Genomic DNA, 27,416 nt, shown 5'->3' on the forward strand with positions numbered 1-27,416 from the left:
TTGTCCCCAATGGTAAATATATTTAGCATTTCTATTGTGCTTGAGAGTGTTTGAGGGGCATATACTCTATATTGTGGTAATCCTTAAAACAGCCTTATCAGTTATCCCCATGCAACAAATTAGGGGGGTGTAGATGAGGGTTCGAGATTTGCCCAAGAGCACCCTTCCCCGACCTGGTGCTCTCCAGATGTCTTGGACTACAGTTTAGTAGGTTCAGAAAGGCTGCCTAAGAGAATTAGGGACTTGGTCATTCTTAGCCACTAGACCAGCTCCAGTAAATAGCTTCTTGTGAAACCGACAGTGCTGTTTTCCCTTCCTGATTTATTGTGTACATTATCATTGCACAATATCCTGTGCAAGTTGGTTTGCCTTTGAACTTTACAATAAGCTGCTGCTTTGCTGGGAAAATAAACAGCCCTGCACATGAGTAAGTTCTGCAGACACCCATCCCAGTGTCTTTCAAAAACGATGGTTATTTGCTACTCATGTGGGAAAGAAAGACTGGAATCTGCTAATGCTGGGTGGGGACACCCACTGCCTCCCTGCCAACAAATTAGATGCAGGTGATAACCTGCATGTGGGCAGGGAGGAGGCAGGGCACATGCAAGCTGCCTTGAGAAGGAGCAGAGAACATCCGTAGCTAATCGTGGATTAAGAGAACAAAGCAGGTAGTGAAAGGAGTAGATGAGATAGGTAAGGGGGGGAGGAAGAGTAGGCAGCGATTGCTGAGAAATGAGTGTGGGATAACTTTACTAGGGGTTTCCTTTCTTGTTTGATTATGAGGGGTCCTTGGATTAGGCTGATTTTTTGCTGTTTGTGGCACCTATGTGCAGGTAAGTCATTGATTGTGGTTGTCTGTTTGTTTTGGACCTGTTTTCCTGTGCCTTATGTTTGCTACCCAGTTGATGTTCTTCTTGGCAGCTTCTTTCTGTATAAGATTCTTTCCTTTTCTGGGAAGATGAATGGGTTAATGGAACTTACTTTCAAGTGAGTGTGCCTGGAATTGTCAAATCCCTGCACAGTTCTGAAAACTCACTCGATTTTCTCTTTCTATTGTAGCATTTGCTACATGTCTCAAGGGCATCAAGTGCTTGGGAGTGGAATGTAAGAAGGCAATCCTGTCTGTATTCACATCAGCAGTCCACTGTGTGTGTTTAGAGTAGGGGTGTGCACGGACCCCCCGCTCCGCTTCACTTGCAGATCCGCCATTTTTCGGAGCGGGTCGCTCCGCCCCGCCCCCGCTCCGCCCACTTCCGCTCCGCTCCGCTCGGAGCTCCGGATCCGGATCCGGAGCTCCGTTTTTGCCCCCCCATAGGGTTGCATTGAAAGCTAAAAAAGTAAACAACTTTTTTTCCGTTGAAGTTAGAAACCTCACGTTTGGCACCATGACACCTCATGGGCGTATACACACACACGCCAAGTTTCAAGGCAATCCCATCATCCCCTGATTTTTGGCGAATTTTTGAAAATCGGGCACCCCACACACAACATCCCTGCGAGGTGGGCAGGGGAGGAGGGAGGGAAGGCAGGCAGGCATGCAGCTGGCATTTCTGGGGGCATAAGGAAGGGAGCCAAGGATAAGCCAGTAATGCATAGAAAATGGAATAAATCAATCAATAAACAAAGGAGGGGTGGAATTAAAAGCAGCAGTGTTGCTCAATAAACAGCAAGAAGAATTAAAAAAAAAAGGCTATATCTGTCTTTTACCAGCAATAGGGGGACGTGCCCGGGGGAGGGGGAAGTAGCTGCCAGTTCAAGACAGCCACCAACAGCTCTGAGAAGAAGTAAAACGCTCACTTCAACTCATAACAGGCATTGCTCCACCACTGAAAAGTGACCATTCACTTCAACTCATGATAGGCATTGCTCCACCGTTTTACTCTCTTTGGAAGGCTCTATGGCCTTCCAGTGCAGGAGAGAGTGGGGGCACGTCCACGATGAGATGCCCTAGGGGAGCTCATCCCCTTGCACCACATCGATTCAGTTGTTCACCAAGGTTAGGGTGGGGAGCAGTGCTGTGTTTTCTATCTCTTATTCTTGGCTTAGTATATGATTTCAGGTTGTGTTTGTGCATTTGGTGGGGCTACTGTGTTAAAAAACACGGGGAAAAGCCCGTTCAGATGAAGAAAGAGAAGTTTCCCAGAATCCCAAGTTACCTGTTTTGCCTATGCCCTCCTCCAACTTTGGGATCATCATGACCGGGAGCTGACTCTGCCCCTCAGCCCTTTGAAAAAGGTATTTTTCCCGCCGATTTTTAAAAAACTTCTAGCCCGCGACCCGTACGATGCAGAAAGTTGAGAGTGGTCTCAAAATGACCCCCATCCACGACTCTCTGTGCACAAGAATTTTCAGAACGATAGCTTAAACCCCCCCCCAGTTATCCCCGATTCTTTCCCTCAATGCAATCCTATGGGCGAAAAGCCGAAACGGAGCCCCGCGGTTGACCCTATTTTTAAAAAACTTCTAGCCCGCGACCCGTACGATGCAGAAAGTTGAGAGTGGTCTCAAAATGACCCCCATCCACGACTCTCTGTGCACAAGAATTTTCAGAACGATAGCTTAAACCCCCCCCCAGTTATCCCCGATTCTTTCCCTCAATGCAATCCTATGGGCGAAAAGCCGAAACGGAGCCCCGCGGTTGACCCTATTTTTAAAAAACTTCTAGCCCGCGACCCGTACGATGCAGAAAGTTGAGAGTGGTCTCAAAATGACCCCCATCCACGACTCTCTGTGCACAAGAATTTTCAGAACGATAGCTTAAACCCCCCCCCAGTTATCCCCGATTCTTTCCCTCAATGCAATCCTATGGGCGAAAAGCCGAAACGGAGCCCCGCGGTTGACCCTATTTTTAAAAAACTTCTAGCCCGCGACCCGTACGATGCAGAAAGTTGAGAGTGGTCTCAAAATGACCCCCATCCACGACTCTCTGTGCACAAGAATTTTCAGAACGATAGCTTAAACCCCCCCCCAGTTATCCCCGATTCTTTCCCTCAATGCAATCCTATGGGCGAAAAGCCGAAACGCAGTTTGAGCCCCGCGGTTGCCCCGATTTTTAAAAAAATATTGCACGTGAACCACAGCACGCAGAGAGGTGAGAGTGGTCTCAAAATGACCCCCATCCACGACTCTCTGTGCACAAGAATTTCCAGAACGATAGCTTCAAAAACAACGTAGTTATGCGCGATTATTTGCCGCAATGCAATCCTATGGCGAAATGTTTTCAAGATGGCGACCGGAGCGCTCCGACTGAACTCGGAGCTCCGAAAAATGGTCGCTTCTCTTCGCCTTGCTTCTAGGGGGTCCGCGGTCCGCTCCTACTCCGCCTCTGGGTAAGGCGGAGCAGGCCAATCCGCTACTGCTTCTACGCTCCTAATCGGAGCGGAGCACATCCCTAGTTTAGAGCAGCTATACTCCTAGCACATGGTTCTTATGTAGGAGTTTGCTCTCCTTTTTCATAATTATTTACTGCTTAACCCTATCTATTTCATTCAATAGGACATAAGTATAATTCAATTTTCCCATAGCATCCTTTTTCTATTAGTCTGGTAAACTTGGATATAGATCCTAACTTGGGTAAACTAAGGCTGCAACCCTATACACCAGGGGTGTGCAATGTTTCAGAGCCATGGGCACATCTGCTAATTTGAGAAATTTGAGAAAGCGACCAACCACTACCACCACCATCACACACACACACCACATTTCGGCAGTTTGAGTATTCAGCTCTAGGGAGCTTGAATGGCGATAACAAGGGGGAGGGATTTTGTGGTCCTTTGGCTCCTTCCTTTTGAACAGCGGTCCCCAATCTTTTTGGCACCAGGGACCAGTTTCATGGAAGACAATTTTTCCACAGACGGGGGGGGGGGGGGGACCCCTGCTCTAGAATAGTCCTTGTGCCAAAGGTCTGACTGTTCTCTTAACTTTGTAAGTATTAAAAACCGAGCTGCCAAGGGGATCTTGAGAGCCATACGCAGTGGCTTTGTATGTACTGCTGGAGAAATGGAACTGAAGTGGAAGACCAATCCAGATTTTAAAAGGTATAAAACCACACCAGAGTTGCTTGCATTGTCTATCTGACTTTTAAGAATGTGTGAAGCAGCCTCGTGTGTGTGTGTGTGTGTGTGTCCGCCACACTGTGAAGATTGGCCAAGATGGCTGCGGTCTTGCTAGTGACTTGCTACCGCTTTTTGGACCGAGAGGGTTAATGCAAACCGCCCTCAAGGACCATCATAGAAAAACAGCTGGTTAGGGCACTTCTCCTAGAAGGCAGCACCAGGGTAGTTACCAGCTAGGCCCCAGGCCGAGGGCAATTAGCATTGACTGGTTTTAGCTGTGGGAAAAGCAGCTTGGCAGGACCGGCTCCCTTCCAAAGGGGAGGGAGGCCAGAGGCCTGAGCGGTGCTTGGGATTGGCTAGAATGGGTCACAGTACCGGCTGGTCCAAAGAGGGATAAAGGAGTTGGCCACCGGGCGCCGGCCATCCATCTTCTCTGGAACTGAACCTGTGTGAAAAAGAGAGATCCCCAGCCAGGTTGGGTGATACCTTGGATTTAGAAAGGTTTTTATTGTTTTAGGGCCTGGTTGCTCCAGAGAATGCTTTGACGCCTCTGAGGCATGATTAATAGTTGGCTAATAATTTTAGTGTTTGCTTGAACACCCAATACTCTCTCCCTTCACTCTCTTTTTCCCTCCCCCCACCCTGTGTTAAACGTTTCTTTAGACGTGTTCATTTTAGAGTTTTAAATAAATTGCCTCAGTCCTTAGTCTGGTGTGTGTGTGTGTGTGTGTGTGTGTGTGTGTGTGTGTGTGTGTGTTTATTTATTTATTTATTCTCTGAAAGACTGGCTGATACTGTCTTGGTTCACGGTTAAGGAGGTGAGAGCCTGGGTAATCGGACAATTGGTCCAAAGCCTACCTTGCAGGGAGGTTGGGTGGACCCCAGCCTTCCTTCACACCCACCATACACACGCACATATTGTCTCCATAATTTGAAAGGGCAGCACACGCTGCCTTCTCGCTTGGACATTTGAATCTGTTCTAATAAAAACATATTTTCCTCCTTCCGGTAGCCCAGATTCAGAGACCACAAATTGCAAATCCCAGATTTGCCATGAACAATCCCACCCTCACAACGGTGGCGTTAGAGAAACCTTTCTGTGTGTTTGATGGCCTGATGTCAAAAGAAGCATCCTATGAAGTCTTTCTCTATGTCATGGCTGAATCTGGTAAGTCACTGTTCTTCTCACAGTCTAATGCAGGATCACCCAACCTAACACCCTCCAGATGTGCTGGACTATTCAGCCATGCTGTAGTTGTAGTCCAACACATCTGGAAAGGTTGGGGAAGGCTGGGTTAATGTACACAGCTCTTCTACACGAGGCTGTTAATCCGCTGTATCTACTTTTGGTTTTGTCACAGAATTGAGACCCAAGCTCTACACAAAGAGCTTTTCCTTTCCTGCCTTTCCACTGCTTAACCTCTAGGTGGCACTGTGGGTATAGCAGAATAGTGCAATTACACAAGTTGAAAAAATGTTTTCTTTCGCTTTCATAAATAATACAGCATTTTTCCTGCTCTAAAAAAAAAGTCATGAAAAGTGCTGTTTAAAAACAAGTGGAATTGGAGGTCGCGATGTAATCTAAAGAACTAAATAAACATGAGTAGGGAATGATAAGCACATAATAATTGCCTCTGAGTCCTTATTCTCTAAAGGCTGAACGAAGCCACAAGCATATGCTTCATTTGCCTATCTGAGAATGCTGCTAGAAATGGGCTTTGGGTAGTGATGAATTTTCTTTTAACCCCGTTCCAATTCCCTTCTGTAATGTTTGGAAGCAGTAGCCTGGTGAATTGGAGCCACAGTGTTGTGAACTTCTAAGTCCTTCCCCAGGGCAATGAGGAATCTTAGAGAGTGATGGTCCCTTTTGCATTCACACCGTGCTTCCCAATATGGGATGAAAAGGAAGTTACATCTACCAACAGGGCGGCAATTGCATTGGGTGCCCTTCCCTTCTGCAAGGTGGAGTTCTTGCCTCCACCTCTAATATGCACTTGTGTCAAATCTTCAAACATGATTAAAATTCTATGCTCCTAGTACTGTAGTGGGAAGCAAAGGTGCTATGAAGACATTCTTACTAGAATGTTTCTATGTAGCACAATACCTGTCCCCAATCTGGGGTCCTCCAGATGTGTTGGACTACAACTCCCATTAACCGCAGTCATTAAGACCAATTATTGGGAGTGATGGAAGTTCATTTATTTGATGTCTACCCTGCCTTCCTGCCAAGAACAACGGCATTCACGGTGGCTTCCAATCATCCAGCATACAGAGGGGCACCAGGTCGGGGAGTGTTGATGGACACGATTCACGGCAGCAATATGATCTGAGCAGGGAATGCACACAGTACACAGCACACTTGCTTCCTCCCAGAAACACCAGCTGCAGGCCACAGTGGCTTTGGCTAGCTTTGCAACTGTTGGGGGAAGGGGACGAAGTTCTGGCATCTGTAATGCACGTTATTCTCCTGGCTATTGTAGCACGTACATTTGTCTATATCGCCCTTTCAAAGAGGCCCACAAAATTTACAAGTTCACAATATTTTACTACCACTGTGACTCTGGTATATATCAACTGCCTCAAAAGGGTGAGGGATGAACTTGCTTCCCACTGACACAAGCCTTTCTGCCTGGAGGTAATTCTTACCGAGGGTGCTTCCAGATATGGGGGCCCCTAGTGCTAACAATCCAAAGCCATTGTGTAGCTATTCTGTCTTTTCTTTCTTGATGAATTTTCCATTGTGGGAAAAAGATGGAGGAAGCAAAACTGGTGACAATGCCCTGGAGACTCTGTGAAGGAGGCAGGGCAGTAGTCTCATCTGGGTGTATCCTGAACCTCAGGGGAGTGGCTCTATAATAATAACAATAATAATTAATATTTCTAACCTGGAAACAAAGCCCTATGAAGAGAGACTGAAAGAACTGGGCATGTTTAGCCTGGAGAAGAGAAGACTGAGGGGAGTCATGATAGCACTCTTCAAATACTTAAAAGGTTGTCACACAGAGGAGGGCCAGGATCTCTTCTCCATCCTCCCAGAGTGCAGGACACGGAATAACGGGCTCAAGTTAAAGGAAGCCAGGTTCCGGCTGGGCATCAGGAAAAAGTTCCTGACTGTTAGAGCAGTATGACAATGGAATCAGTTACCTAGGGAGGTTGTGGGCTCTCCCACTCTAAAGGCCTTCAAGAGGCAGCTGGACAACCATCTGTCAGGGATGCTTTAGGGTGGATTCCTGCATTGAGCAGGGGGTTGGACTCGATGGCCTTGTAGGCCCCTTCCAACTCTGCTATTCTATGATTGTGTGATTCTCCATCCCGATCAAGGCGGGGAACAACAGCAAATATAAAATACATAGAATAATAATCAAACACAGTATACATTGTTAAAACTTCCTAAAAACATACTAAAAGCATCCTAAAATTCCACTGGATAGGCCTGCCAGAAGAGATTTATTTTTATTTATTTATTTATTACATTTATATATTGCCCCATAGCTGAAGCTCTCTAGGCAGTTTATAGAGATCAGTCTTCATAGCTTTCTTAAATGCTAAAAGACTGTTAAGTTGACGAATCTCCTCCGTCAGGCCATTCCACAGTCTGGGAGCAGCAGAAGAGAAGGTCCTCTGGGTAATACCTGTCAGCCTAGTTTTGGCTGGCTGAAGGAAGTTCTTCTCAGAGGACTTGAGTGTGTGAGGCGGATTGTACGGGAGAAGGAGATCCCGCAGGGAGCCTGGACCCAAACCATGTAAGGCTTTAAAAGTGATAACCAACACTTTATACTTTGCCCGGAAACTAATCAGCAGGCCTGGTCAATGTCCTATGCATAGCAATAAGCAGATAGTGCAGGCGCATGCCATGTAGAACTGCTGTGTGAACATGTGTGTCAATTTCTCCTGCAGCAGGTACTTCAAGACCATCTGTTGCAGACAACAGTAGTAAACCTCTCAATGCCACCTTCCAAGAAACTGGTGGAGGACAAAGTGGTCCTTACAAAGCTGCGGTGTTTAATGTTCCCAACTGCGCGTCTCCACCCAAGCTCTCCGATGTGGCTGATGCAACCAAAGCACCTGCTGTCCTGACCCAGTATCTGATCAGAGTTGGTGACAATGCAGCTTGTCTATATGACCCGAATTTCCTCGACGTTTGCAACCCGCCTCTTTCCCAAGATACAGCCTACAGGTTTGGATTTCTTAGGACACCTTCCAAGACAAACACAGCCACTTGGGATATCTTGAAATGGGCAGGTGGACCTCCAGGTTAATGGAATAAATATGAACCTGCCGTCTTCTGGATGACTGGGGAGGAGGGCCTTCTAGGGGATAGCACCCTGTTTGTGGAATATCCGTCCTCGGCAAGGAAGGGAGATCTCAACTCTTCTGCCATTCAGGAACAAGTTAAAACGTGTTTTCTCAGGCCTTCAATGGCTCTTACTCTTAACTTAACATAAGATATTATCTGCGGGGGGGGGGGGGGGAATGCTTGAAAATGTTGCATTATTTGCCCATTATGTAATGACCTATCAAAGACCGGGAGCTACACCCAGAGGCATGGTGGAATAGTCAGCAGGGAGATTAGTACTGTCTACTATACTAGCAGGCTGAATTGCACAATGTAAGAGTACTAGTTTGTCTGGAGGATGTCGTGATGTTTTCGTATGGTTTGTGGTTGTTTTATGCTAATAAAGGTACATTGATTGATTGATTGATAAGATATTATGCTAAATTCTTCTGCTCCTGCATCTTACAGTAATTATTGTTCCAGATGCTGTTTTATTCTTGTACGTTGCTTTGTATATTTAAAAGCAGTATGTACATAGTTTCAAAATAAAATTAGTCTTCATTTGGCCTGCAGTTTAGCTCTCGTTGCAGCATGCCTTGATAGAAACAGCTAACTAGACTTGATTAAAAATGCAGGCTGGGCCATAGTGCTACTTTTAGTCTGTCTCAGGAGGCCTGTACTTTTCCTGTCTACTTTTCTGGAGGCTTGTAGCAGTCTCTTTGTGAAAGCCTCTTGTAGCTTAGCAGAGCCCCTGTATCTGGCTCAAGGCTCCAACATGAATGAATCATTAAGACTAATACTGTCGGCAAGAGGTAGGGCTCCAGCATCCAGCAGAAGGCCTCTGCTTTCAGAAGGAAATGTTTTATTTTTATGGAGTTGTATCGAGGAAACAGAATCAGGCTAGTTCCTCTTCCATGCGAAAGTTGCTTAGGTAGGGTGATCCTATGAAAAGGAGGACAGGGCTCCTGTATCTTTAACTGTTGCATGGAAAAGGGAATTTCAGCAGGTGTCATGGAGAACCTATATGGAGAACCTGGTGAAATTCCCTCTTCATCACAGCAGTTAAAGCTGCAGGAGCTATAATAGAGTGAGCAGATTTAAAAGAGGGCAGGGCACCTGCAGCTTTAACTGTTGTGATGAAAAGGGAATGTCACCAGGTTCCCCATATATACAAATGGCACCTGCTGAAATTCCCTTTTCTATGCAACTGTTAAAGATTCAGGAGCCCTGGCCTCCCTTCCATATGGTCACCCTAGCTTAGGATACTAATGGCTGGATTAAATGTTCAGCAAGGAACCAAGTGCAGCACAAAGCAGTCACAGAGGGGCATGATTGGTTTGACAGCTGTTTGATCCCCTGTATCCTTCCTTTCCCCCATGCCCCTATTAGCCCACCTTTGATTCAGGGAGAAAGTGGCTGGGGCCAGGAGGGTTGCAGGACAACGTTACGCATCTTCTTTCATGCACACACTCAACTGCTTAAAAGCCTCCCCTCCTCATGATTGTGTTGCATCTGTTCAGTATAGATCCAAGTTCTCTGGCACAGGTCAACGTCAAAAGCCCAGATGGGGAAAGCAGGGAGTTGTAGGACTTGTTCTGTCTAAACATTCATAGGATGGCACCCTTAATTGGTTATTCAATAAAGAAAAAACCTAAGGTTTACAAAACAATGTTAAGGCTCTACACTTTTCAACCAAGCTCCAAAAAGCAGGGAAATTGGGAGTTAAGGCTCACAGGCCTATACCGCCACATCCTCCCTAAGGAGGCAGAAAGTGCCAGTGAAATTCTCATTCTCCCAAAGCAGATATAAACCATGAGGACAGGATGGAGAATAGGATATGCAGAGGTGTCTGTGCGGTTGTGGAAAACTGATGACGAACAACTTAGGGCCACCTACTTCTTTTTTGTTTAGAGCAGCCCTTCCCCAACTTGGTGCCTTCCAAAGGTGTTGGACTACAACTCCTATCATTGCAAGTCAGTATGTCCCATGGTCAGGAGTGCTGGGACTTGTGATCTCAAACAACTGGAGGGAAGCAGGCTATCATACGCAGAAGTAACTGTGGGGTTGTGGAAAACTGATCAGGCTGTTCTAGAGCAAGGGCAGACAGAAAGTAGATCTCCAGATGTTTTGGAGTTCAACTCCTGAAAGTCCCTGTCAGCATGGACAGTGATCAGGAATGCTGCAAATTGATGTCCAAAACATCAGGATAGATCTATTTTCTGCCCACATCTGTTCTCAAGTATGATGTTTTCCAGCATTAAGATATGTGATACATCAAGGGACTCCAAAAGATGTGCATCAGTTTAAATGGAGAAACCAAATGAAGCAACCTAACCCCGATAGTTCCTCAGATGTCAAAATTAGTTTTCAACTCATGGCATAGGTTGTCTGTTTATTGAATACCAGATATGTGGTGTTCAGCGACTAACGCAGAAGATTTTTCTTACGTGGGCTGGGCTGAGCTTCTAGTGTGATAAGATGTTGTGTTTTGCTTTTGGAAGAGTGAGGTATTCTCTCTCTCTCTCTGTCCTAGATTTAAATACCTCCTTGTTGACAGAACAGCAGGTGTCATGAAAGACCAAACTCAATGGTCTCATCCAATCAAAACCAAAAGACGTGAGTATCTACCTTGAAGTGGCATTTGTAGCTTTTGTATATCAGTGTCCTGAGCCTCCAGTTCAAAAAGCAAGTGGCTTTGCTACCATCTAGTCATTCATTGCTCCATCTAAATATTTAGGGCTACACAAAGTTCACCACACTGGAAGGTGATGGTCTTATATCACCTGAACCTGGGACTTTATTCTTTGAGGGTACAACCCCCTCCATCCACTAGGCTAGGGTAACACTTCCCAATTTGGCTTCAGTTGACTTTTTAAAGTGCACTACTTGCAATTATCTCTAGTTCTGTCCATATAAAAACTGACTATTTCTCTCTCTCTTTCTCTCTTTCTATTTCCATCTGCCTAGGAATCTGTGTATTTTGCCTAAGGATGGAGCACTTTTGAATGAACAGATGGATTTTATGTTTTCAAAAATGGGAGGAGATCTACCATTGTTTATTCTTCCCAGCAACCCTTGAGAGGGTCCCAGGTGTTAATTAAAGCCAGGCTATATCTGCAGCCCCCACCCACATCCCACCTTAAGATGGTGACTAAATGCATAGCTTCCACATCAGCTGTTTTTTCCTCCGCCTAGCCTGATGAAGAGTTCTAGAGAGCATGAAAGCTTGCACAGTATTTTGTGACCTTTGAGCTGGCCTAATAGAGGCATTACACTAATATGGCTTTTACCATTTTATGTTGATACTTTCCTAGCGAAGCAGTCCTCTGCCATTGATACTTGGCCGGGTCGGAGAACTGGTGGAATGATAGTCATCACCTCCATCCTGAGTGTGCTCATGTCCATCCTAGTGGCTGGATTTCTTGCTGCTACGCTTTTGGCTGTAACGTGAGTGTCTTCATTTGTATTTATTATTACTTTTATATCCCAAATTTCCTTCAAGGAGCTCAAGTCAATGTACATACTTCTGCCCATCCCCACCCCAATTTTATTCCCACAACAATCCTATGAGGTAGGTTAGGCTCATAGACAGTGACTGCCCCAAGATCACCCAGTGAAATGAATGACCAAGCACGGACTTGAACCCAGATCTTCCTAGTCCAACACTATAACCACTACTTCACACTGGCTCTCTTGTGTAGTCTCTGGCCAGTTCTGCATCAAACAGGATGTAACACTTTGAAAGTAGTTTGAAAACTATATATGGGAGTAGGGAGATCTGGGTTCTAGTCCCCACACAGCCATGGAAACCCACTGGGTGACTTTGGGCCAGTCACAGACTCTCAGCCCAACCCACCTCACAGGGTTGTTGTTGTGAAGAAAACATGGAGAGGAGGAGAATTATGTATGCTGCCTTGGGTTCCTTGCAGGAAAAAGGTGGGATATAAATGAAATAAATAAAATAATTATGAATTGTTATAAATAAGTCGGTTCTTTTATATATGAAGCACAATTAAAGCAGGATGCATGGGAGTACTTCACAGCCAAAGCAGATTATAAATTGGAAAACTTCGGAGTCCTTTGCACGCAATTTGCAGTGATTCCACAGTATAACCCTGGTGTGATGAAGCTTATAGGTTAAAATACGGAATTGCCAAGGAGCAAGGAGCTGGGTTGCATGCAAGGTTTATCCCATTTCGGTTCTTTCCAGGCTGCTAGGATCTCTACTTGCTGCCTGTGTTTCTTTGTGGCCCTGAACTCACATCATTTTTGTTTCTGCTGTTCAGGAACAGCAGAGCAATACACAAGCCCGTGGAGGCTTACATTGTGATTTGTGAAATATTAGATCCTCTATTAGATCTCTATTAGATCCTCTATGATTACTTGTCTTTTTAATAGCTAATTGTATGCTCAGTCCTTTTGTATGTAATTTTTGTTGGAATGGTCTATTGACTGCAATAAACTGTTGTTGTTGTTGTCCTTGTGAAATAGTGGGAGGTGTCTTAATTAAAAATTGCCCTTTTGCAAAGTTGGGAGGAATTACGTTTTCAAAGGTGGAGGAAGCATTGGGAGGAAGCATAACATAGAATCATAGAATCATAGAATAGCAGAGTTGGAAGGGGCCTACAAGGCCATCGAGTCCAAACCCCTGCTCAATGCAGGAATCCCCCCTAAAGCATCCCTGACAGGTGGTTGTCCAGCTGCCACTTGAAGGCCTCTAGTGTGGCAGAGCCCACAACCTCCCTAGGTAACTGATTCCATTGTCATACTGCTCTAACAGTCTGGAAGGTTTTCCTGATGTCCAGCTAAAATCTGGCTTCCTTTAACTTGAGCCTGTTATTCCGTGTCCTGCACTCTGGGGGGATCGAGAAGAGATCCTGGCCCTCCTCTGTGTGACAACCTTTTAAGGATCTGAAGAGTGCTATCATGTCTCCCCTCAATCTTCTCTTCTCCAGGCTAAACATGCCCAGTTCTTTCAGTCTCTCTTCATAGGGCTTTGTTTCCAGACCCCTGATCATCCTAGTTGCCCTCCTCTGAACATGCTCCAGGTTGTCTGCATCCTTCTTGAATTGTGGAGCCCAGAACTGGATGCAATACTCTAGATGAGGCCTAACCAGGGCCGAATAGAGAGGAACCAGTACCTCACGTGATTTGGAAGCTATACTTCTATTAATGCAGCCCAAAATAGCATTTGCTTTTTTTACAGCCACATCACACTGTTGGCTCATATTCAGCTTGTGATCTACAACAATTCCAAGATCCTTCTTGTTTGTAGTATTGCTGAGCCAAGTATCCCCCATCTTGTAACTGCGCATTTGGTTTCTATTTCCTAAATGCAGAACTTGGCATTTATCCCTATTAAATTTCATTCTGTTGTTTTCAGCCCAGCACTTCAGCCTATCAAGATCACTTTGAAGTTTGTTTCTGTCTTCCAGGGTATAAATTAGCCCTAGGGAACTATCGGTTGCAGAGATTTTTTTTGTGCTAGATGATTGCCTAATAGGTAGGGGTCAGCCTTTTCACGTAGTATAGAGAGCATCTCTTAACTATAAGATCCTGGAATATGATTTGACCTACTTTTCTACTCAGCTGCTATATTCACACATCCATTAAAATGATGACTAATGACTTAAGGTACTGATGCATTTGTCAAATAAAGCAAAGGGTGAGTTTATAAATAAGAAGCTGGCTGATAAGTGTCTAGGTGAACTACCACAATTTTGTCCTGGTCAGTTACTGAGAACAGGGCTGGTTCACACATGCATGTTTGTCATTTAATGGCTAGGACGTTCATCTTGCTTCAAACAATGCTTTTCAATGAAGTTGACATGCTTTCAGGTACAAGCAAAATGTTTGAACTCAGTTTAACAAACTGAGGCCGTTGCTAGACGAGGTCTTAGCCCAGTGTGAGGCCCGGTCTCCCTCCTGTGCATCCAGATGATGCACAGGGGATCCCGAGGTCAGGCCGGGCTAAGTCCTCCCTTAACCCGGGATAACCGGATGCGGTTATGACCTGGCTTTTCCACAGCCCTGGCCTGTGGAAAAGTCTAGCAGGGTGCGTGGCTTTTCCCAGCTGCTCGCTTACTCGCGAGTAGCCGGGAGAAGCCACGGACCGGGCACAGAGCTCATAGGAGTGCTGTGCCCATTGGGCCGGGGAGGGAATCACGGGGGGGGGGGGAGATGGGGGCCGGGGTAAAGACCGGACCCGGCAGGAGAGACGGGGGGAGAAGAACGGGGACAGGCATCGGGGACAGGGACAGGACCTGGCGAGCGGCGATGGGCATCGGGGACGGGGTGGGGGAAGAAGGACGGGGACAGGGCCTGGCAAGCGGCGATGGGCATTGGGGATGGGGGGGAGAAGGACAGGGGACAGGGGCTGGCGAGCAGCGATGGGCATCGGGGACGGGGGGGAGAAGGACGGGGACAGGTCCAGGCGAGCGGCGACAGGCATCGGGGAGGGGGGACAGGTCCTGGTGAGCGGCGACGGGCATCGGGGATGGGGGACAGGGCCTGGCGAGCGGCAACGGGCATCGGGGACGGGCCTGGCGGATGGTGGGGACAGGGTCTGGCGAGCGGGGATGGGGGACGGGCAGGGGGAGCGGGGATCCCTTTATATATATTTTTTTAAAAAAACTACCCTCTTCGGCAGTGCGCTCCTGCACACATGGCCCTTAAAGGGGGGGGGGAACTGGAGCATGCGACGGGGCTTTCCCTTGCCCCGTCGCATGTTGACGTCTAGAAAAGGACAACGGCACGCGCTAGCTGTAGCACGCCGTCGCCCCGACTCCCCACCGGATTATCAGGTAGGTCTAGCAAGGCCCTTGGACTCAATCCAGACAAGACGGAGGTACTGTTAGTGGGTGGTTCATCTGTCTGGCGAGGTGATGTTTGCCCTGTCCTGGACGGGGTTGCACTCTCCCTAAAGGATCGGGTCCGTAGTTTGGGGGTGCTCTTGGATCCAGAACTGTCACTTGAGGCACAGGTGAACTCAGTGGCAAAGAGCACCTTTTATCAGCTTAGGTTGATATACCAACTACGCCCTTATCTGGACAGAGATAGCCTAGCTACTGTTATCCATGCTCTGATAACCTCTCGTTTGGATTAATGCAATGCGTTATACGTGGGGGGCTGCCTTTGAAAACGGTCTGGAAGCTCCAGCTGGTACAAAACAGGGCAGCCCACCTACTAACAGGGACTGGCCGGCGAGATCACATTACACCAGTCCTTTTGCAACTTCATTGGCTGCCAGTCCAGGTCTGGGCCCAATTCAAAGTGCTGGTATTGACATTTAAAGCCCTAAACGGCTTGGGGCCAGGCTATCTGAAGGAACGCCTCCTCCCATATGTACCTGCCCGGACCTTAAGATCATCTACAGGGGCCCTTCTCCGTGAGCCCCTGACAAAGGAAGTGAGGCAGGTGGCTACTAGGAGGAGGGCTTTCTCCGCTTGGCACCCCGGTTGTGGAACGAGCTCCCCAGAGAGGTCCGCCTGGCACCTACACTGTACTCTTTTCGTTGCCAGCTGAAGACCTTTTTATTCTCTCAGTATTTTAACACTTAATTTTAACTTAAATTTAAATTTTACTGTTTTAACTCTGTATTTTAATCTCATATCAATTTTGCTGCGTGGTTTTTATCCTGGTTGTGCTTTTTATACTGTATTTTGTATTTGTGTTTTTAACCTGTTGGTTGTTTTATTATGGTTTTAATTTTTGTGAACCGCCCAGAGAGCTTCGGCTATTGGGCGGTATAAAAATGTAATAAATAAATAAATAAATAAATAAAATAAATAAATAAAACTTTCCCTGAAGCTTTTCTTTCTGCATTTTCCCCTTTAGGCCATCAGAAGAGATTCCTACTGAGACCAGATATGAATCTCGAACTGTCCAACAGACTGTCGCAAGAGTACAAGAAACATCTGAGCTAGAACACTAGCTGCTTCTCTTATCCACTGTAGATATTCTTCCAGACTTGATTCTGATCCCTCCAATGAATATTCTAGCATTGAGATGTGCAATGGCTTTGTTGGTTTGAGCTAAAACTCCAGTTAAGTGATGTGGCTTGGTTTATTTAGCACATGTCATTTTTACGAAGCAGCCGTTCAGTGTATTAAATTTGGTTGCAGTAGAGACTATGAAGGCTTTAACATTTACAAATGCAGACTTCATGACTGTAGACTTCTAAGGGTACCATAATTTGATGGTAAATGAGATGATGGCCACAGGTCTGTAAACAACTGTGTTTTGTGCTGCTTCACTCTGTCTTTGGGTGAAATGTAACAGCTGAGCAGTAGTGTTGGTAGAATTGCATGGAACAGCACTTGAAAACTATTTCAGAAATTGTGGTTTCCCATTTCTGTGTGTTGGAGTGCCTCTCTCTCTCTCTGTCTCTCTCTCTGTCTCTCTCTGAATGAAAATCAGTGCTGATTTTCTTCTGACATGGCAGTCTTCTGATTCCAAGGATAACTTTTTTTTTTTTAGTTGGAGAACACCATCTGCAGTGTTCTACCTAGCAAGAGAATCTCTATGTCATTTTGTCGACATGGTAGCCTGTCTAATCTGTGCCCAGCCTAACTCCATGTTTTATAATATGCCTCATTTTAAAAAGTCTAAGCTGCTATTGGCTCTGCCTGAAAATCATGATGCAAATTATTGACTATCCAGATGCTTTCATTTAACAACACTTTTTATTATTTAAAAAAATGGTTCTTAAGTGACGATAATTCCAGAATAACATTGAATTGAAAGGCATTTAAACATGCTGGATTATGTAAATTCAAGCAATAAAGCTTGTTATTGAAGAGTGAGCAAAACACTGCTTTAAATATTTAGTTAATAGTTGCAATTCGCCTGGCCCCCTTTCACTTTACTTTTTTGTGACATATTTCAGACCATGAAAGAAGCAATCATAACTTACTCTGACTTATATTGATCTATGGCTCAGTTCAGAGGTGGCAGAAAAACATGGTTCTCTAATATGAATGCCCTCTCTCTTTGGAAGTCTGAATTCAGAAAGTGATGTTTTAATGAGAACAAGCCACGATGATCCTGGCTTGTGCTTATTAACCATAGTTTAAATAAACCACAGCTCCACAATGTCATGGGGAACCGTGTTCAATTTAAAATTAAAACCAGAAGCTTTTCAGCTCCTCCATGCAGGCACAAGAGGGGGAAGTGTGAGAGCCCAAGACTTATAATTGCTCACTCTTGTACTGTCTAGACTGTGTCTAGGTGTTGCACTGAACAGCCCAGTTCACACATCACAGCAACTGAGGTGGCTTTTTGTTGTAAACAAGCAAGCATGCTGGTGCACACTGCTCTATTGCTTCCACTGTGAGTGGAAACAGCTCTTTGTACCAGGGCTGTTTGTTGTGACGTGCGAACCAGGAACTCTTTCTTGTCTCTTCCCCAACAAGCCAGAAATGTAGTTATTCCTATTATAGTTATTTCTTATATTGTAGTGGGCGATTGGCCAGCATGCCTCAGCAGTCCCATTTGTTGGGGTGACGTGCAAATTGGGCCAACTTTTTGTTGCAACTTGTTGGCTGCTACACAAGGTCAAGTTTGTGGGAAATGCACCAGATTAAGATGGTAAATGCATGGGATAGTCATGGCATCTTCACCCTGCAGTCTGAAGTGGTAAAGTCCTTCATTTATTTATTTTTTAAATGCTCCTCTGAAGCTTGTTGTTTTTTGTTTGTTTCTTTAATTAACAGAGATGGGGAGAAATTCTAGTCCAGAATGTAGTGGTATAATTGCTTGGTTTTAGTCACACGGAGTCTTGTATGGAGGAGCATTCCAAAATGGCATCTGCTCTCTGCAATCTTTTGTTCCATTTGCAGACCAGCCCAAAGTCTATATGAATTGGATTCTCTGTGGATATCGTCACTGATTCCTGCTGGTGATTTAATTACCACACACACACACACACACACAGGGATTTAATCCCAAGAAGTGGCAAAGCCCATTTCATGCAAGGCATTCTCAACACAAGCGAATGGTGCAGGAGTCATACCTGAAAGACCCAGACCTTAAAACTATGTATTTTGTTCTTCAAGGAATGTATTGCATTGTTCATCAAGAAATTGTAAATTTACAGATGAATGTACCACATTTGCAGTTTGAAAACTTTGCAATAATAAAATTTGCAGTGAAAAGCATGGCTCACCTGTTTAGTCTGTGAATCCTGTATCGTTCACTACAAGAAGAAATATAACTTGGTTCTGTGTGGTGTGTTATTTATTTAATTTTATTTATTTATTTATTACATTTTTATACTGCCCAATAGCCGAAGCTCTCTGGGCGGTTCACAAAAATTAAAACCATAATAAAACAACCAACAGTCTAAAAACACAAATACAAAATACAGTATAAAAAGCACAACCAGGATAAAACCACGCAGCAAAATTGATATGAGATTAAAATACAGAGTTAGAACAGTAAAATTTAAATTTAAGTTAAAATTAAGTGTTAAAATACTGTGTGAATAAAAAGGTCTTCAGCTGGCAACGAAAGGAGTACAGTGTAGGTGCCAGGCGGACCTCTCTGAGGAGCTCATTCCACAGCCGGGATGCCACAGCGGAGGAAGCCCTCCTCCTAGTAGCCACCTGCCGCCTGTGTTATACTTCTGAGCAATATGTACAAAATGTATGGCACTTCTAGAAAATAAACAGCCAGCAGTCAAACATGGAAGAATGTGCTGAGCTTCCTACCTGCAACTTGTCTAGAAAGGAGTTCTTTCTCCTCTGTCAGCAGTACTTGCTGTGTACAATGCTCCCCTCTACTAATTATTCCAAAAATCATATTGAAACTTTTGTCATAGGCCCTGTCTTCACAGGCAGCAGAACAAGGTGGTATGCTGGGATGGATCTATAAGTTTTGCAGACTGCTGGGTGTGTGTGTTAGGTCATTTTTAAAAAATATTCTTTTTTTTTTTGTATGCCCATGCATTTCTTAAAATTAACACTTAATCAGGCTAGGAGGTCTTCCCCAATTCTGTTCTTTGTACCTGGAGAACTCTAAAAACATGTACATTATTATGTACATTATTATTATGGCATTTTGACTGGCCCTAATAAAGGTATTGTTCAACTGAGGATCTTGGATTTTTGTCCCACAACCATCTCACAGCAAGCTACTGAGGTTCAACCATCTTTTCATGGAGGGGATCTACACTAGTCAAGTTAGAACGTGTCTTACCGTTTTTAAGTGTGTGTTTGGTAGTATTTCACCACATGACGTATAGTTTGTGATGTTTTATTGTTGTCTGTCCTCTGGTTTTTATTTTGAACTTCTCTGAAATAAGTTGTTCTATTTGGTATGATGTGGCCGATTTCATCATATTAAATGAGTTTCCTGTAGTTCTTAATTAGCCAATCACATTCCTGGGGGCATGTTTATGTAATTTCCGCGCCCAAAGTTGGAGCCGTATTTTTTTCTTTCAAGCCTCTTTTTTGCAGCCACTTCCAGTTTGACTTTTGGGAGGCTGCTGGTTGGTGGAGGATTGTCTTGGAGAGAAGAGAAAGTGGGAGGGGAAATTACAAACGGATTTCTTTTCTTAGTGTGGCCAAAAGGAATGCGTTCCCACGGAAAGAGAAATGGAAGTAAACGTTTTAAAAACTGCTACGTTTTAAATCGTTCAAAAACAAAATGTTCAATGACTGTAAAAACAATGTTTCATATACTAGTGCAGATCCCCTCCTGGTACAGATCACAGCAGGCCGTGAATCTCTTGAAAAAGCTCCAGTGGATGTCGCTGAGAAGATGTGATGGTTGTGGAAAAGAATTCTCTTTGCCACAGAATAGCCTCAATATTTTATTTATTTATTTAAAACTATGAGTGTCATCAGACAGGGGGGAAATCACATTTCCTTACTATACTCCCTGCTTCTGAACCACAATACTTCCTCTTTCTTCACACAGGAAGAAATAGGAAGTAAACAATGACCATGTGGCCTTTTCGGTGGGCGTTTTCATGGTGCGGCTTCTCCTGCGCACAGCAGGAAATGGCAGGTCATTTCGTTGCGGGAGGCAGACGGCGGCATCTATAGAACATGCAAAAAAAAAAAAACGTGAGTGGGCTGGAACAAGCGTGTGATAAAGCGCTCGTCTGATGATGCTCCGTTTCTTGGCCTATCAGGGCAGAAGACCTCCCAAGGTGGTCTTCACTGCCACAGAATAGGCCCATCAATGAGCTCTAGCATTTGTTTGGTCAAACTTGCTACAAACCTTCTTCCATCTGCATTCAAGCTATCTTCCCTCTTGTTTTGTTGCCTTTAGGTGTATATCAAGTTGCTATAGAGACTCTGCGTAGATGGGAAGGGCACTTGGGTGCTATATCAATTGCCCGAGTCATCTAACCATTTTACAGAGTGACCTGGGAAATTCCCCAGAATCCTCACTATCCCCAGAATCCTCACAATCCATCAGAAACCAATGGCTAGGCCAGCTGAGAATTATGGGAACAGCAGTCAACACAAATGGACTTAGGGGAAAGCTACTATTAACATGTAAAAAATGTGCAACAGACCAGAAGATGTCAAGGCCTTGTACAATCTCAAACTTTCAACAGATGCCAATATATCTAATATTACTGTGCTGGCCCAAACACTCGAAGACACTTTCCAGTACAACATGACTTTTATTTGGGTCAAGGGAATCGCTGGAGTGGAGAGAAACAGGGGCAACTCAGCCAAGATGCCAAGACCCTCTCTCTGCCCCAATATTGGATACAATCAGCTTTTATTTATTTATTTATTTATTTATTTATTACATTTTTATACCGCCCAATAGCTGAAGCTCCCTGGGCGGTTCACAAAAAATAAATTATTAGCAAGTTCGGCAGAAGCAACTAGAGCATGAGCAGAAACCTTGTTAACTAAAATGGAAATTCTAGCTGACTACAACTTTCCTGCAGCAGACCTGTTACCAAGGCAGCTAAGGAAAAAGGGGAAGTCTAGCTTTACTGTTGACTCTTGGTTTGCATATGTGGGTGGGGGTCTTATGAAACACAGGGCTTTGCTAGACCTACCTGATAATCTGGTGGTGAGGAGGGGCCAGGCCGCGCTAGAAGTAGCGTGGGCTGTCGCTCCTATCCACATGTCAGATGCGACAGGTTTCAGGAAAGTCCCGTCGTGTCCACCATTTTTTTTATTTTTAAAGGAGCCGGAAGCACACGAACGCTCGTGTACTTAGATAAGTATATATTTTTTTAAAAAATCATTCTCCCCGCTCCCCCCTGCCCCTGATCTCCCCCCCGGCTCCGATCTCCCTGGCTCCGATCCCCCCCCCCCCACCTCTGGCTCCGATCTCCCCCCCTGGCTCCGATCCCCACCCCCGGATCTCCCTGGAACCGATCTCTCCCTGCCCCCGGCTTTGATCTTCCCCCCTGATCTCCCTGGCTCTGATCTCTCTGTGGCTCCGATCTCCCCCCCATCCCCGGCTCCAATCTCCCCCCCCCCCCGGATCTCCCTATATCCGATCTCTCCCTGCCCTTGGCTCCGATCTCCTCCCCCCATCTCTGTGGCTCCGATTGCTCTCTGGCTCCAATCTCCCCCACCCCCAGCTCCGATCTCCTGCCCCCCGGCTCCAATCTCTCCCCCTGCCCCGATGGGCCCAGCACCCATGCGTGGCTTTTCCCGGCTACACACGAGTAAGCGGCGTAGCCAGGAAAAGCCACGGAATGGGCTAGACCTTCCACAGTCCCGGGCTCAGCCTGGCATTGCAGAAATACCGGGCCCAAAGTGGTGCCCGTTACCCCGGAGTCAGGCAGGGTTGACCCCGGGAGCCACGGCGTCAACCCAGGCTAACCCCTGGTCTAGCCAAGCCCACAGACGGTTTCTAAAAGCTGCCATATGTGTGGTTTTGTGAAACACAGACAATTTCTAAAAGCTGTTGTTCAGCTGTTTAGCAATGCCCAGTGTCTGACCTTTCTATTTAGATTAATCAGATTGATCAAACATGGCTTCTCTTCTGTCAAGGCGTAGCTGCTCTTCTGTCGAGATGTAGCTGATGTGGCTGTGACATTACCAAGGTCTTTGCTGGTGGAGGGTTTGTGAATTCTAGTTGAATTCCACTAATTTCTTCTAGCCAATTCACGTCCCACCTCATTTCATTGTCATGCGAATGCTATGGAACACGTCAAGGACTCTAGCAATAAACACTGTGCACTTAAATAAGATTAGGCAAAGATTATAGGTTTTCAAGGCATGTAGCTAAACCAGTTTGTGGAACTTATTGACTTTGAAAGTGGAATGAAAGATGGGGGCAGTGGTGGAGTGGTAGGACTGGACAGGATTTACCTGTGCACTCGAAACACTTTCTGGCTCAATAATTATTAGGTTAGAAGGCCACTTGGTTCACTTTACACTAGATGAATTCCCCAGTTCATTCATTTCTTACATTTCTATACCACCCAACAGCCGAAGCTCTCTTGGCCATTCACAAAAATTAACACCCTAAAATACCATGATAAAACCTTTAGAGAGCAAACCTATGGGCCCTGGTCAAGCATCCCAGGGCCCATAGGGTTGTTCTGCTCCCCCTTCTGAGGTTGGAGAAAGCACTCTGACCTCAGAAAAGGAGTCAGAGATCCAACTGTCCTCCCTTGACCCCAAGCAGCTGGCATGGAAAGAATCGCACCAGCTGCCCTCTGGGGTAGCAGGAGGAGGAGGAGAAGGAGGAGGAAAGGGGGTGTTCCAATAGGTGGGGAGGGGAGGAGACCAGAAAGGCCAGGATCTGAGTTATTCTGATCCTCCTCCTTTCCTCCCTCTCCAAAGCGCCCTCACTAGATGTCCCATCGAAATCTTCAGGGAGGCAAAGGTCACCTCCACTGCTCCTCCTGCCCTGTACTGGATGAGCAGACATCTTGGAAGCTTTCCATCACCAAGGGCACAATTAATAGGACTACGCCCTTAATATAAAACCATTTAAAACAGTTTGAAACAACGAAAAACATTTAACAATAACTACCAGGAGCCAATAAAACAACTAACATTTTAAAGCCATCTCATATGCTGTCAAATACCTGGGTGTAAACCTTGCAATGAAAAGATGACCATGTTGACACCAGGAAGGACCTCACTGGGGAGACCATTCCACATTCAGAAGGCCACCACTGAGAAGGCCCTCTCCCTTGTCCAATCAGACTACCCAAGTACAAATGCATTCAAAATATATCTCAGAATAAGCTGTTTTGACAAAGGGAACCCCCATGCACTTTAATTCAGCACTCATTTTTGTCCTACGAACAGTATCTTTGGAGATAATTAAATGGAAAGACAGAAAGTATTCTCTGGAACCTAAAATGTACAGCATATTAAACTTTTAAAAGCATCTTTGCTTTTATCTTTGGCCATAGCTAGACCTAAGGTTAATCCCTGGATCGTCCAGGAGTCAAACCTGTTCATCTAGGTGACACACAGGGGATCCAGTGCTCAGGCAGAGGCGAACCCTGGATGATCCCAGGATAAACCTTAGGTCTAGCTGTCGCCTTTGTTTCCTGTCCTCCTGCCAAGGGACTCAAATTGTACTACTCAATAGCCTAAAGTAGAACAACAAGGGAAAAGGTGGACTTGGGGAAGGGGGAATGGGTAGGAGTGAAACAAAGCAAATAAGAGAATCAAGACAATGCCATCCTGCCAAGCAGAGCCAGACCAGATCCTAGCAGCTCAGGAGTGCAGCCTGAGGGGGAAGAGATCTGGCAGAAAGGAGCAGAACTAGGATGGAATTTGGTGGAGTTGTTATGGGAAAATAACTGATTTCCCACTATTCCCTTTGCCCATTTCTTCTCTCCCCTCCTTCTTCCAAGGTCCCTCATTTCCCTTTCCCAAAATGCCATCCTTGGGTGATTTCTAAGTGATTTAGACAAGTAGACCCTCTGCTCCCAGGTAGGAGAGAAAAGTCCCATTTACCTATTTGGGTAAGGTCGCTTACTCAGGTGTAAAGGACGGGCCCTAGCTGCTGGTTAAATCACCAGGCGCTTGCTTGCGCAGCTGGCATACACCCCCCCCCCCTTATTTCATTTCCCCACAGCTCAGCAGGAAATCAGGGAGAGAAATAAGAGGTAGGAAGCCCACCCATCGAAAGGAATGTCAGGCACCATCTTGAGGGCTGGGGGCTTCTTCTTCACCTTCCTTTCCGCATGCTCCGGCGGGAATTTGGGAAGGGACAGTGAATACTGATTGGATGGAAGGAAGGTGAAGTGGGAAGTTTCTGCCACGTAGGCAAGGTGGGACAGGAATGTCCCAGGGGACATTGCGAAGGGGAGGAACCAGGGAGGGAGTGGTGGACAGGGATTAGTTAAAGACAATGGAATACATGGCAGGAAGGTCCCAGGATTCATCACTAAGGGAATCAGGTGATAATGGAGTTTTGCAAGGTCAACAGGGGTCTCTCCCCATCTGGGCATGTCAGGAAAACAGGGAGGAGGATCAGCTGTGACGATTTGAGCTAGCAACCAATTATTTGTGTACAATGTTTCCCCCCTGTATAAAATGAAACGTAAACTTCTGTTCCGGGCCCTTTTCCTCTACATTGGCAAGGGAGAGGGACCTTTGTGCAAAGAGATTTTTGGTACCTGAGGTGGAAAATAAACTTTCCTTTCGAAACTGCATCCGGGTGCCTTTTATTTGATTTAATTGGGTTGTAATCCACAATTTTTCTAACAGAGTTGAGGACAGAACCAGCATAAGTGAGCATGCGGTGGGTGGGGCAGAAGATAGTACTCCAAGGCCAACAAGAGGCACGCCAAGGAGGATGAAAAAGGTGGAAACCTTTAAGCAAAAGCCTCACCTGGTCTTTACACTCTATTAGCATGCATGGGTATGGAACTGGGGGGGGGGTTGTTACGTCAGGTAAATGCAGAATATAAAGGTGCGATCTTGTGCACGTATCTGTGGAAAGAAGGAGAGCGACCCTGGGTAGGCCTATCATGGAAAATGGTGGAGCCATCTTATCATCATCACATCATGGACTGTATACATTTAGAAGCCACGTTAAGACTTTCCTCTCCAAGCAGACACTTGATCTTTAATCTGCTGCTCTGATTATTAATTTTACTGCTGGTTCTTTAATGTTTTTAATATTTTTGGTATTTTAATGTTTAATGTTTCCAATATTGTATCATTTTAATATGCTTAGAGTCATTTTTCAATGGTTTAAAAACTTCCTCAAGGACATTTGCCAATTTGGTAGTGTATAAATTTAACAAATAAAATTAAATGGACACTTGAAGATTTCTTTTAAAAAGAATGGATTATTTGCACAAGTCATCAAAGCAGAGAAGTGCTCTGGCGTGTTCTCAGCCTCTCATTGGTTCTGGGGTCCTCTCCAAACTCTGGAATTGGGTCTCAGAGCCAGACAACAATACGGTGGGGGAAAGGTAAAGCCATGGTAGAAGCTGGCAAATTGTGGGTGGCGCCTTCCAAAAACCGGCTTGTACTTCTTTTTCTGGTCTCAACACTGGTTACCTGACAGAACACTGTTTTACTGGTTCAACCAGCAAGTTGTTCAACAACTCTGGAAGCAGCAATACCTGACCCAGGCAAAAGGCCTTAGTAACTACACCTGCTGCACCTTCCTAAGGCCACCTATGGATCATATACACTCATCTGAGAGGCATTTCAAAAATATCAGCTGCATTTGCCAGCATTCAGTCCAACTATGGACATTAACCTAAGGAGAAATGCTTTGACCTTTAAGATATTTGCTGCCAGGACTGTGTGTCTATGTGAGAGGAATAGTAAAATGATTTGGGAGTGGTTATGTATCATGGCCTTTTATAGGGTGACCATATTTGGGAAACCAAAAAAGAGGACACCTAGTGTGTGTGTGTGGGGAAGCAGCTTTCTGAGTCCTGCAGAAGTACATTATTCCCCCGCCACCTTAAAGAACCCGATTGGAGTGGAGGAGGGGAAAGGATTTCATTCTTCACCACCACCATCCACTCCAATTGGGGCCTTTTCTATAATGCCCACGAATGACCCACTTTCCCCTTTAAGACCTCAATTGGAGCTCGGGGTGGGGGAATGATGTGCCTCAAGAAAGCATGTCATTCCCTCCTGCCATGCTAATGTGAACCGCCCAGAGAGCTCCGGCTATTGGGCGGTATAGAAATGAAATGAAATAAATAAATAAATAAATGACAGCCTTAAAGGGGAAGGTGTGTCATTCCAGGACATTATTGAAAATTATAGAAAATCCCCCCTGACACCATGGAAAGAACAAAAACCAGGACAAATCCGGGGAAATCCTGACAGTTGGTCACCCTACCTTTTATCTAGCCCTGAGAAGATCAAGCATGCTTTGTGGATTGATCTGTTTAAAGCCTAGTTTCTCAAAGAGTGCATCTGAACGTGAGGGCCCCAGCAGGCATTCCTGCGTGTGTGGATTCTGGGAATGGCCCACTGCTTCTGAAGCACAAGAAGCAGCTGGGATGGCGCCCTCTCGTTCTGAGAGAGCTGGAATAATGGCAAGCAGAACAATCCTCTATTCCTAAGAGAGGTATAGAATATGTCACCGCACCGCTATGCTAGCAGAATGGGGACACACCTCAGCACACACGCCCCCTGCATCACATCCCAAGAAGCTCTTCAGTTCAACAAGTTTCAGAAACACTATTTTAAAGAAGAGATTGCAGAGCTAGAAGATCTAAAGATAGAAAGAATTAAAGTAAAAGATATAGGATATCAGTAGTTTAAACCTTCCACAAAAACTACTTATCTGCCAACGGTCCCCTACATATCTGTCATGCTACTGCCACTCACGGGTTTTTGTGCATCCTTTAGACAATGCCGTCCACCTCCTGCATGCCTCCTGCTCCTTCTTGCTTCCTTTTTGTCCCAAAATAGACCCCCCCCCAAAAAATCTGACCACATGGCCACCATTTCCTGCTGAATGGGCCATGTGGTCTTTGTTTACTTCCTCTTTCTTCTCTGGGAAACCATGATTTCCCCCCCTGTCGGATGATGCTCTAAGAGACACCACAGAACTCAACAGAAAAAGAGGAGGAGGAGGAGGAGGAGGAGGGAGAAAAGCAAACTCAGGCGCCAGGTCTTCCAGAGGCCCAGGATGGAAACAGTTCAGCAAGA

The 27,416-nt window shown here is 45.5% G+C and overlaps 2 protein-coding genes across 2 annotated transcripts in view; one reads left to right on the plus strand and one right to left on the minus strand.

Annotated features, from left to right (window-relative positions):
- The window catches only part of KIAA0930 (KIAA0930 ortholog), a 451,608-nt gene that overhangs the window by 216,752 nt on the left and 207,440 nt on the right, over positions 1–27,416 (minus strand). The window lies entirely within an intron of this gene.
- On the plus strand, positions 779–16,264 carry UPK3A (uroplakin 3A). Its single transcript, XM_063135023.1, has 6 exons — positions 779–833; positions 5,068–5,223; positions 7,953–8,232; positions 10,865–10,947; positions 11,646–11,778; positions 16,168–16,264. The coding sequence occupies exons 1-6, from the start codon at positions 779–781 to the stop codon at positions 16,262–16,264; spliced, it is 804 nt and encodes a 267-aa protein (XP_062991093.1).

This window comes from Elgaria multicarinata, chromosome 9, assembly GCF_023053635.1.
Source record: "Elgaria multicarinata webbii isolate HBS135686 ecotype San Diego chromosome 9, rElgMul1.1.pri, whole genome shotgun sequence".
Taxonomy (NCBI): Eukaryota; Metazoa; Chordata; class Lepidosauria; order Squamata; family Anguidae; genus Elgaria; species Elgaria multicarinata.